This window comes from Athene cunicularia (genome assembly GCF_003259725.1).
Source record: "Athene cunicularia isolate RWA chromosome 2 unlocalized genomic scaffold, athCun1 chr2_part1, whole genome shotgun sequence".
In the NCBI taxonomy this organism is placed as follows: Eukaryota; Metazoa; Chordata; class Aves; order Strigiformes; family Strigidae; genus Athene; species Athene cunicularia.
The window spans coordinates 119,159,589-119,172,103 of record NW_020799095.1 but is presented as its reverse complement, the minus strand read 5'-3'; the positions used below and the strand labels follow the sequence as shown (position 1 = coordinate 119,172,103).

Genomic DNA, 12,515 nt, shown 5'->3' with positions numbered 1-12,515 from the left:
CCTTCCTTCCTTCCTTCCTTCCTTCCTTCCTTCCTTCCCTTCTTCATCTAGTGGTTTGTCAGAACTTCACATCTTCACTTTCCTCTCTGGGTGACATTCCTCAGCTCATTTTTCGTGCTGCACCCACCTCCTCTTAAGAAAATACAGTCATGAGGAGAAGCAGGAAATTCAGTGCATAAGGCTAAAATGGGACCAGGGCACATAACCACTAGCAGAGTTGATGGAGTGAAAATATTTCTGGTGAAAATGTTTCATTTCTGAGTGCTCACTAGAATGTCCTAATATTTAGCTAAGGGGGCAGGGGGACATTTTCAACAGTATCTGCATCTAATCCATCCCCTAACCACAATGCCTATTAAGGGACACATGAAGAGAAAGGGCAAGCATTTACACCACACTCTGCAATTTCTTAACAGGTCACTCCTTGCCTTATAAAACAACTTACAAAGTTTTTTTCCCTTTTTTTTTATTATTTTGAAAAATCCACTTTTATGTCAACTTAAACAACATTTTAAAGACCCAGAGAAACTCAATTACTTAGCGTTCAGTTCTTAGGACTTAGCTTATATACATTCTAAAATAACTGGTCAGTTCTGTTCAGCTTTGTTTCCCATATCACTTATTGACCTTTGATGTATAATTATATGCATAAACAGTAGAAGTGTAGGGATTTCTTATTCTATTTCTTTTCAAAAATAACTGGGACTTTTCTCAGTCTTTTATAATGAACTTCACTCTAGCATGAAACCACACCATACTTCTGCGTTCAACATCAAGCCCTCCATGTATCATTTATCAAAGTAACAGAACACCAGTCCAGATTTCTGATCTTGTCTGGAGAAGCATTCCCTTTCCTGCCAACACACAAGTTGCTCATCAGAGTGATCCACAGGACCTTCAACCTCATGGTTTACCTTCTGAAGAACCAGCTCTCTCATGGACGTGGTGCCCCTTTCCTGACCTCAGCTAAACACTGTCAAACGCAGCAAATTGCACTGCACAGACCTGCGGTTAGATAATAGAGTGTAAAATGGCATAGAAAATTTTCAATCATAAGATGAAAAAAAAGTGCTTACCCTATGCAGGTCATGGGCCAAAGGAAAGGCATGAAAAACCACCCGTGCTCAGTGTGAAGGGTTATTAAGTGTTGTGCCAGGACACAGGGTAAAACAGTAGAAGGATCTCAAAATGACTCCAGGCTTTTGGTCCTTATTTTGGATTCATGAGCATGGCCTACTTATCCTCAGAGCTTTAAGTGTTTTTCGAGCCATATGAGTTGGAGATGTAGAAGTGGCTAGTTATAATTCCTGCCACGATATTGAAATGGCTCGCCGTTCCTGCAATTACCTTATGTATCACCAGTAAAAAGACCAAACTGTACCATACTGCCCTGAAGGGCTGTTAAGTACAGAACAGATTTTTGATCAGATACATCTCAAACTTACAGCCTCAGCTCTAAATTATGTCTAAGTCATTTTTTCCTCCTGCTTCAATTGTAAAAAAGTCTATAGGGTTCAGTTGAACAGGACTGGCTCATACCCATGTACTCTTTTCATATTAGATGTTTTGCCTTTTTGTGCTAGCAATGGTCTAAAGCACTTTGAAGTCAATGTCAGTGTTTCGACAGAATTCAGGGGCACTAGCCCAGTTTTTCTGTGCTATAATCTCAGCAAATGTATTTGTGTGCATGCATTTATAGACCACAGGCCAAGATACTTTTGGAACAGTTTTTCCAAATGGCATGGAACGCCACAAAAGAATTTATATCAAAGTTTTTAAAATATATGAAAATATAAAGTCTTTGTGAAAATAATAGAAATGGAAATTAGTTCCAAGATCTTTTCAGAACAAGCCTGTAACACTTTTAGAAGATCTCTTGTAGTCTGCAAAAGAACTACCCTAACTAATTTAGCAATATCCACTGATCTCTAGAAAATCCTCCCCCAAAGCCAAACACAATGGTAGATGCTGCAATAAAGCAGAACAGACACATCACCCGAGGAGCCTTCAGTAAGCAATCCAAAAGGACATTACACTGCTTGGGAAAGAGACTGTGTGAGCATAGCTTGTAAACAAAACTTGATGCCATTGTTTGTCACAGAAACCCGATTGACTGAATAAGTACAAAAAATAGGACCATCTCAGAACAATACATTAAATAAAGGCAAGCTGGCCTGTCCCAAAGCATGTCAGCAGCCACCCCTTCCAATGGGGCATTTTTCAAGTGGCCAGTGACACCCAAAACTGTCACTGCACCTTGGCTGTCCTTGGAATAACTCCAGTGTGTGCCATATCTGAGCTATTTAAAGCACTGTCTCACCCTTGTGGTTGCATCAGGAGGGACCCAATGAAAGATGAGTGAAGACACTGAACTCTGGGTAACAAATGTGCCCTGGAGTTCTGCGGTGAAGTTTGTTACTGCCTTGGAGAAAAAAGATCTCCCTTTAAGAGCTGTTTTGTGAAGAACTTTGCTCCTGTTGGACTTTCATTTAACTTGCCTTATCTAAGCTAGAACAGAAAAGCTTAGATAATCCTGGAAAGTTTTTTCATTAGTCCAGTGAAGTGCCAGTTTTTAGGCAGAAGCTTAGGGGAACATAATACCATTTCCCACAAGCATCAGGCATAAAAAGGGTCTCAGTAAGGAACAGACCTGAGCCTCAGAGACCAGGTAAGACTTGCCCAACCTCAGGAGTTCACCTTGTCATTCAGATAAAAATTTCCTCAGACTTCAGGTTTGCATCCTGTGTTCTGGCTCCTGCTTTTCCCTACATTTAGAAGAAATCCTGTATGAATATTTATAACAAGATGACTTGAAAATTCAGCAAATACGATTCAGGCAGTTTGTAGGCGCTTAAGTACTGAGAGAAAGCCACTGCTCTGATTACTTCCACCATCTCACACATCTTCTCATTGTGCTGTATTGTGAGCTAAAAAAAAAAGGCTCAGCTGTCAATATTCTATATACCTACACATAGGATATGCATGACTAAAAGCTCCAACAACCCCAAACACAGATTTTGGAAATAAGGGCTAGTTTGTTAATATGTAGGCTTAATGTTTACAGTGCCTAAGTGTGCTTTTCAAAGACAAGTTGCCCCTTTCCATTGTAGCTCAAAAACACTAGAAGACCTATCTCAGGTATGTTATGTGTAGTACTCACTCATAATGCCATAACATCATGTGGAAAGAATACTCTACACTTAACCAAAAAGCTTCAAATGTAGGGCTGTTGTCTGGGTCCCAACCGGTGCAAATCAAATACACTTAAATGGAAATACACTTACTTATCCCACCTGAAAACCTGGCCTTATGGCCTGCCTCCCCAAAGAGAGAGTTACCAAGGCATGTAAAGAGCAGGCTGCAGTGGCTTCATAAAAAGACTCTGCTGGGATACCTTTTTGATCTCAAAGTCACTTTGAAACAGCTGTGCCAGTGTCACATGCTTGTTTTCAATATTCCCTCAAAGGACCTGGGGTTTAGTGCTATGCGTCAAATATTCACATATCTTCATCAAATAGAAAACTCATGAGTCTGCCATATGTCATGATGAATACCATGGGGTTTTTTTTCTGAAATAAGTAACATGCAGAAATCTCTTTGGCTTCCTGGTCACTTGGGAGTAGTTTTTTTCTCTTTGACATCTTGCAGCAAAATCAGACACTCAAACAGAGAGGCCAGTTTGCAGGTTATCGTATAGATTTGTTTTGCTCCCAGCTTTACAAAAGCAAGACAGACAGTATGTTGTATATCCAGACAGTAAGTGCAGCTCTTTGCTTCCAACAGATCTGGATAATCCTTCAAATAATATCACCTTTACATCATTAAATTTATTAGCGTATCTCCCTGACATCTAATTGTTTCCAAATACCTTGCGTGACAGAAGACAATGCACTGGCAGCTGCTTATGAAAACACAGAACGGAAATGCAACATTTTTAGGACATATGATCTGCCTCTGGGTGAAGGGAAAGGCACAACACCCTGCTCTGTCCACTCAGGCATGACACAGCTTAAGTGACATGCCACAGCTGAAAATCCAGCTTGTGAGATGCCTCTGACGTTACTGTGGGGCATGCCGTAATGCACAAAACATTACCATACTAACCAGAAATACTGCAGTACATATTTTAAAAGGTATACGCAGTTGATGCTGGTCTATACTCAATTTATGGTAACAGGCAAAACAAAAAAATGGATCTGAGCAGTGGCAAACAAAGAAGGCATCGGAGAGGGCTGGGGTAAATTGGAATAATGCTCTCTATCCATTACAGCAAAGGATAGCCGTCCTCATGCAGATTGTACCTGCTGGTAATGCACTGTAATCTCATATATTCTAAATCCTAGCATGTTTCTCTGTGCAAGAGCTACTGTGTGATTCTGTTAATTGTGTCACAAGTGCAGGCACTCTAGTCAATAGTTTAAGACTTTGTTTTGCAAAATGTTATTGAGTAGATCTTATTTCCAAACATGGGGAATGGATTTCCCCAATTTTTAAAATAATTATTATTGCCTTTTTTTCCTCCTTTAACCACACTAATCATGAATCCTCTTTAATTTTCCTTAATGTATCAATAAAACCAGAGTTAGTGAAGCCCCTTATCACAGATCCAGGAAGGAAAGATCCCGTTCAGACAATGAACAGAGGTATTCCCTGGTGCCAGTGCTTGAAGCCAGCGATAGATTGTCTGAATATGAGTCACTGCATCTTTGCCCCTGGCACTGCTTCCAAAATTTCAGCATCTGATTTACTGAGAATTAAGTGTCAATAATAAACAGGTCAGTTTAAAGGGCATTTTACTCATTCCAATAGTAATTTTTAGTAGCTTCTTTTAATAAGTTTACAGCAAGACCTTTCAGCATACCACAGATAAGATCTCAGGGCTCAGGGAACACATATGTAACTGAGGTATTAAACACCTCTGGAGCAAGACAGATCAGACGGTAGCTCTATTCCCATGAAACTTAGGTGGACTAAAAATGCTGAATCATGGGTTACATGATACTTCATATAAAAAGTATAAGGAAGGTAAATAATCTTTTAATGACCAACTCAATAGTGAGCATACACAAGTTCTTAAAACAAAATCAATTAACTACTGCCAGTCTACTGTGTTCCTTGACATAATATCTATTGAAAAACAATATATTCACTTATCTTTCAAGACATTAAAACACTTTAGTTATTAAATATGAATGACTAGGATCAAATATAATCTCTTTGTCTTACAGTCACATTGACTGACTTTATTGTTTAGTAAAAAAAATAACTTCACCTTAAAAGCAAAGAGTGGTAATAAGTGTTCTGGCCAGAAACGATGGTGAGAGGAAGATATATATTTATTAGCAGTGACCATCCTCTGTGCTTTACCACAACTTAGTTTCATCAGACAAATGTCTTTAAATTATCGGGAGTGGCAATGCAAACTATAACATTCCTGGTAGCACATTCAGATAAAGGCTGGATTCCCCCCCAAAATAAGTTGAAACTAGAGATCAAATAGAAGTTCAACCCACACATCAGCTAGAAAACACCACTTATCTTCAATGAATGTTATCATGCTCTGAAGTATACTATATACAATACAAAAACTTGTGGGAATTGAAACTGTACAAAAACCATTCCTCACACTCTAAAAAAGAGAAAGTCTTAATTCTCTGTCATCTTCATCTTTGGTCTACAGGTAGATGGGAGAGCACATTGAATGTAAGTTTTTGTAGGGAGAAATGTTAACAAAATCAGGATGACACAGAACATGTAAACAAACTGAGAAGACATAAGCAGGAAAAGTGGTTTGTTCATATAACAAAGGATGTAAACATAACAGAAAGTGTTTCTTTCCTTGAATGCTTTAATATTCTTGGTGCAAACGTTCAGCTGTTGACACTTTTCTTATGTGTGATAGCTCTTTGCAGTACAACCAGCCAGATTAACGTTTTCCTAAAGACCTCTGAGCATGTATGATGTGACCTTCAACCCAAAAAGAACCAGTAACTTACCATTAATTAGGGTTTGTCACTCAATGAACACTGTGTGACAATCTAGGAGATAATTTACAAGGACTTGCAAAGGAATACTGAAATGTCTTACATGACACTCAGCTCTGTTTTGAAGTTATGCATAATGATTGTTAATTTGCACTTACCTGAAGGCATCAGAGTCAGTGTGAATTATATAACAAACACATTTACAGAAAATAAGAATCAGGCCCCTAACATATAATAGGTTAGGTGTGTCCTCTCTTGGCAAGTCATTGTAGCAAGCCTAGCCATAATGCACCTGGTATCTAACTAAATATTAGTGGCCTGAATATCCTCTTTCATGCTTCGTTTTTTTTGGGGGGGTTTAATGTTTTTTCTTTCCCCAAATAAATTATTTCACCTAGGGGATTTGTTACTGAATGCAGCACACAAACTCCTCACTATTTCCAGTCAGGCTTGGGATAATTATACCTTCTGTAATCCACAGTCCACTAGTTAACTGATAAATTAGTGTGCTTTTCACAAAGGAGGAATACTCATGTTACAGTCAGTAATGCAAAGGAAAAAAAAAAACAAAACCACAAAACACAACAAACCCCAAGAAAAAAAAATAAGGACAAATGTCCCATGCAGTGAAACAAACAGAATTAACAAGAACACTTTCAACTCCATCAGCTTTCACATAACTTTAAAGAAGGTAAACCCCATGCTGCAGAGCCACAAAGGCCAGTATTTTATCCTTCTGTGTATGTACATCAACATACATGGTTACGCAAAAAATCAAGGACAGAGTGTGACTATTAATTTTTTTAATTACTTATTTTTACTACCTTTTATATTTGCTCAGATAATAGTCACACTGAGCTTAAAGCAAATATTCATGTGGAAGCAAATGACTTGCACAAGCCCTGTAGAATCAATCCCAAGCAATTACTCTCTTGTTGTATCCAACGGGCCAACCTGTGATATAAAATACCAATGAAAAATCTGAGAGATATTTACTGATAATGCTACTGTAAGGCACTTAAAGTGCTCTTGTAGATTAAAAGTGATTGAGTCAGAATCAGACATAGGCTCTCCATTTCTCCTAGATACTCCACTTATTTCTGACCTCATTCACTCTGTATTTATAGTAGATCATCTACACTAGAAACATTCCATATTTATCGAGGATTTAGTCCAAATGAGTTTCATCAATATAAAACAAGTGTGAGGAAAGAACCAGATCCTTGTATTCTATAAACAAGGATGGAAGGAAGACCTCATGCATTAATACTTTGAAAGAAACATTAAATTTATGGGTTCATTTGTTTCATGGTTGTACCAAAGTAAGGTTCCTCTGATTAAGGTTCCTCTGATTTGAAGCGCACTGCACAAAACAATATAATACAGACGTATTTAAAAAGGCATCAGCTCAGTTAAATTCATTCTTAGTATCCCAGTTCAACGAGGTGCTGAATTGTAAGCACTTATGCAATCCAGCTGCAGTCAATTCACCTCCATTGAAATCAGTGCTCATTGTGGTATCTGGTGAGAACTTTCATACTACTGATAGGTTGGTCAGAGCTGCTGCTGCTCTAAGGAGGCTGTTATAGGTCCAGCAACTGCAATTAGAAGACCAGATGATGACTGGTTTTTACTTCCTGGGCAAAAACTCCAAGGTGAAAGGCAAGACTCTTCTGGAGAAAAATGGATGTATGACAACCCCACTCTGGAGAAGGTCTATTCTGCTTCAGAACTCTTTGCCATAAAGTTTCAAAATACATTTTGGTTTTGGTTTTGCTTCACTGTACATTAGTAAAATAAGTTTTTCCAAATGGAGTTTTCACAAAATACTGGTTACACAATAAGTATAAATAAATTCCTGGTCTAAAAACTCAGATGTTACTCTGAATTGAACAATGCCAGACCCTCATGAAACTCCGTGGCTTGGGGACCAACTTCTCTGGAATGCAGAATACGCAAATTTCCCATTCTTCCTAAATCCCAGCATGACTTTTCATTTCGTATCACTGGGAAGGTCTGAAATGGTAGAACTTTTGGGCATCTTTGTCATAATCCTACTCAAAAAGCTTATGAATGACACTGGAAAATGGAGGCAAATCTGTATTCCTCAGTTAAAACCACTGCTGAATTCACAGAAACCTTTGATGGGGTGAGGACTAAGCAAGAATTTCTGTGCCTAGAATATATTCATTGGTGACTGAGATGAGGTGCATGTCTGAATTTACTAAAATTAAAAAACCCTCACATAATCAAGTGTGTCTGTATTATCCTTTCTTACTAGCTAGCCATAGTTTTTATTTCATGCTACACATCCTTCTTGCTCTCTCCTATTTATTGTCATAGATCACGTAAAAAACCTGCTGCTTATACACTGTCACTTTGCCGTGTCTCACCTTGCTGTAAGTGAAGTCAATGGCAAACCTTTGTTGACCTCAAAAGGAGCAGGATTTGTGTTCAGATGCCTAATCCAAAGTGGGACTCCCCCTTAATTCAGTAAGCTTTGGATAAGACCTAGAAGAGATCTTAGCAGAATCAAGAAGTGGCAAGACACAGCCACATAACAAAACCACACCAGAGTGTTTCTCTTACATTCCTAATATTGTATGTGAAAGGGATTAAAAACCAAGCTGTTCCTGTCAACTGCTTGGGTGCTACACAGGATCTGAATTATTGAACAGGTATCTGTAGGATAGCTATGCACGTTGACATTGTCTCATCCCTTTCTATAGAAGTCTGAAAGGAGGCAAATACTGGAATTTGAGGCTTCATGGCAAGACTTCCTCATTTGGTTCCCAACTTTCCACTCCTGAAATTCCACCATCCTTTCTAGTCCTACTAAGAAAGAAGATGGTTCTGCCTCTTGTTTCAGGACAAGCTAGCAACTTATCACATAACAGAACAAAAGACGAGAAATCTGGAAGTGATGTTTTTCAAGCACTTCAGATGAAACCCTGCCACAGAGCCTAACACAGTCTGTGATGGCTTCGAACTGTTTGGAAGTACATCCAACTGATCTGTGCATATCTTGTTTTACATGCAGCTCTGCTTGTTTGCTTATGTTCCCCAATTCTGAATGAGCTGTGACAGTTTCTGCTCTCCTTTATGTCATTCATCCAAGTTTCTACAGCCACCTTTGAGATACCATGGGTGTATCTGACTACAATTTTGACTTATATTTACAGACTGAGGGTCCTAGAAAGAGAAACCAGTGCATGTAATATGGTGACTTCCAGCTGCTAGAGTCGCAGAAATCACAACAAATGGCATTAATTTAAACAGAAGGCAATTGAAATAATGAAACCATTGCAACAGGTATACATGTGCAGCGTGAAACTTTAGCAAGAAAACATAGAACTACAACATTCAGTCAAACCAGGAGATGAGGGAAAAGGGAAATGGAAGGGTAAAAAATAAATATTTAGACATCTTGGGAAATGAAAGAAATGGCCACTTTCATTTGCAAAACCTGAGGAGAAATCTGGCCTGAGTGGGCAAAAGGGGATTTCTTTAAAAGGTCAGAGTTGGCCTAACTCCCTTCCATGATGAGGCACTGTTAAGCCATGACAACGGTTTGACCAGTGGCGAGCACTCATGCAAGCTTAACCATCCTATATTTCCGCATTTATCCACCAAGCGAAAGAATGAATGTGATGCACAGGCAAAGAACCTAAGAATCTGTATCTTAATTTCACCCTATTCATCTGTTCCATCTTACTGAGTCAACACTGTTGACTCCTGCCTAGTCACAGTAAAACACTAATTATGCATATGTCTCAAGTCCTATAGGTAATTGCCTTATTTTCTATGCTAAAAAAAAAAAAAAAAAAAAAAAAAGAGCAAAGATTACACAAACACTTGGGTTTTCTCTCCCCTCAAGTCTGCCTGCCAGGTATGGTGTGGGACGTAACTGAGGCAGCACCTGTGGCCGGGCGATCTACCAGCTTGCGTGCAGCGTGTCCTAGGCGCGTGGCTCCATGAGGAGAGGTCAGCTACAGACCACATCACTGATGCTTCAAGCCGTACAGGATGGAGAAGCTGGTCCCTGACTCCTGCAGGCTGTGTAGCAGCTGTGTCACAAAGTGCCAGGGGAGCTGATGGATGCTAGCTTGTACCAGGGGATCACGGTGTGTAACACGGCCTCCCTGAACCCTTTTTGGCACAACTTATACCCATCTGCTTCCCCTCTGCTCCTTCTCCTGGAGAGGAACATATGGCCCAGAATATGTATCTGAGAAGCAGAAAATGTATTCACATTGTTTTCTAAAATATTCTGAATGCCTTCTTTTTTCTCCTATAAGCTTTTATTCCAGTTATGAACCTTATATTCTGGCACAATAAATAACTTTTTTTACAAAAGTAAGTCCTTGCTTAGACAGTCAGGCAGCCCACAACAAAAAGCTGACATTAAAAAAAAATGTGTATTGCACCTCAATAGTAAGAAGTGGCTATTGCCAGAAAAATCTTTGCCAGGATTCTGTTTTTTGTCCATTCCACCATCAAATTTAAAACTTACCTTAGTCCAATAGTGTTGCATCCAATAACAAATCAACATCAGAAGAAAATAAAGCCACAGTTAAGCTTAACACCAAACATCTTTGTCCTGAGTGGTTCAAACTGGAAACAAGCTTCCATGATTTACCTCACATTAAATAGTACCTCACATCACAAACAGAACAATGAAGTTCTTCAAGAAGCAAGGAAATCTTTCTTTTAAACAGAAATACCAGCATCTGTGTGTGCAGTCCTGCTTCCCTAACAAGGGTAAACTTTCCCACTTTATCAGTGAGACTTTACCCAGCTTAGCTCTTTGAAGACAGCAGTACTGGAACAAGACCCTCTGAGTGTTTCCTCATTTCTGCCTGAATATATACAAATTTTACATATATGTATGTATGTGTGTGCATATATATGTATATAATATCTACTTGTTTATATACATATGCATGCAAACATATAAACATACATATGTGTATATATATATGCTTTGATATTTTAATACTTTTATACAGAACACTCTAATTCTTGGTCACAAAAATGTAGTTTAAGAGAAAACATACTGAAATCCTTGCCCAATGTGAAACCATGCCAGATAGCAGCTGTTGACACTATTCTTTGATAACCTATCCAGCACGCCTTATGCGACACTGATAGCACACCCAGGCAATGCCTGTAATAGGACAAGCGGCGAGACTGAAACGTCTGCTTCTCATAACCAAGTGCTCTTCTAAAAAAAAAAAAAAAGTAGGTAGTGTTCTCTGGCTGTATTTTCATTGAAGCATTTAATATAGAGTTCATTAACAATCACGCAGATGTTTCTGATTATATACAACAAAAGTAAAGTGTAGCAGTTCCCTAAAATCAGCTGAAGTCAAGACTCCTTCTGCTGATTTCAGAGGGATTTAGGACATATTTGGGTGTGTTCATGATATGTAGATTTTTTGATTTTTCTTTTTTCTAAATATTTCAGTGACAGTTTTTGATTCTTGCATGTAAGATAACATCTGTCATGAAACTACTTTCTACTGTCATTGTGTTAATCCTACTGTTTATCCTACCTTTGCTGCCACAGATGAGTTGGGTTTCTCCAGCAAGTCCCAGAGCTTCTTCCTTTTCTCTGGGCAGCAGGTATTATCAAACTCTTCCCCTTCTCTCTCTCGCAATGTCTCAGCCTCTCTCCTCAGCTCCTCATTCATCTGCTCTTTCTTTTGATGGTATCTTGCCTGGCAGCAAGATTCTAAATATATTTCATCAATCCCCCAGTAATCAAGCTCCTGGCCAAAGGAAAGAGCACACATTTCTTCCATCATATGAAGTTTCCCTGTCCTGTAGAAATTCAAAATGGAAGTGAAAGCCCCTGGGTGTCGATCAAAAAAATACTCGTTTTCATTTAGATTATAGTCATCACATACTTCTAGTAGAGATTCATGAGTATTGCAGTCTCTGAGCTTTCCTAATCGTGTCCTTGGAAGTCTGTCCAAAGTCCTCCACAGCACTTCATGGTTGAGCCCACCAACATTTATTTTAACTCTCCGTGAGCAGGCTTTGCTCCTAATGATCTCCACTGGTTCTGGAGGCAGAGAAAGGGTAGACCTTGAAGACTTTTTGTTGATCCCTGGTGGAGCCTTCTCAGCCATTCTGAAAAATATGCAGTTGTAACACCAGAGTCTTTAGGGGAGTGAGCTTGGAGACTAGAAATATTTGGGCAGAGTCCTCTTCAGACAGACAGCTCCATTCCTGAAGCTAAAAAAGACAAAAAATTAGAATATCGCAATGTACAATATATTCCCCAATCTCTCTCCGTCTCTCTCCTTCCATGCTTTCATATGCAGATGAAAATTTAATGATGGCAATTTGCTCTTTCTACAGTGAAACTCTTTTGTGGTAGTATACAGAACCACTGGAACAACTGGCACAGACAAGAGCACTGTAAGTAAAGGAAAAATTCACTGGAATTTCTGTATTCATGAAAACCAACTGTGACAGTTTGTACAGAGGACTTGGGGTTTTTCTGTTTTCTTTTTTTAAAAAGCA

At 38.9% G+C, this 12,515-nt stretch overlaps 1 protein-coding gene across 1 annotated transcript in view; it reads right to left on the bottom strand.

The window, feature by feature from the left end:
* KCNB2 (potassium voltage-gated channel subfamily B member 2) overlaps window positions 1-12,224 on the bottom strand; it is a 179,733-nt gene extending 167,509 nt beyond the window's left edge. Inside the window, exon 1 of the mRNA XM_026841849.1 lies at window positions 11,540-12,224. Coding sequence (XP_026697650.1) covers window positions 11,540-12,118 — 579 coding nt within the window. The 5' untranslated portion in view covers window positions 12,119-12,224. The remainder of the gene's footprint in view (window positions 1-11,539) is intronic.
* Between the last annotated feature and the right edge of the window lie 291 nt (window positions 12,225-12,515).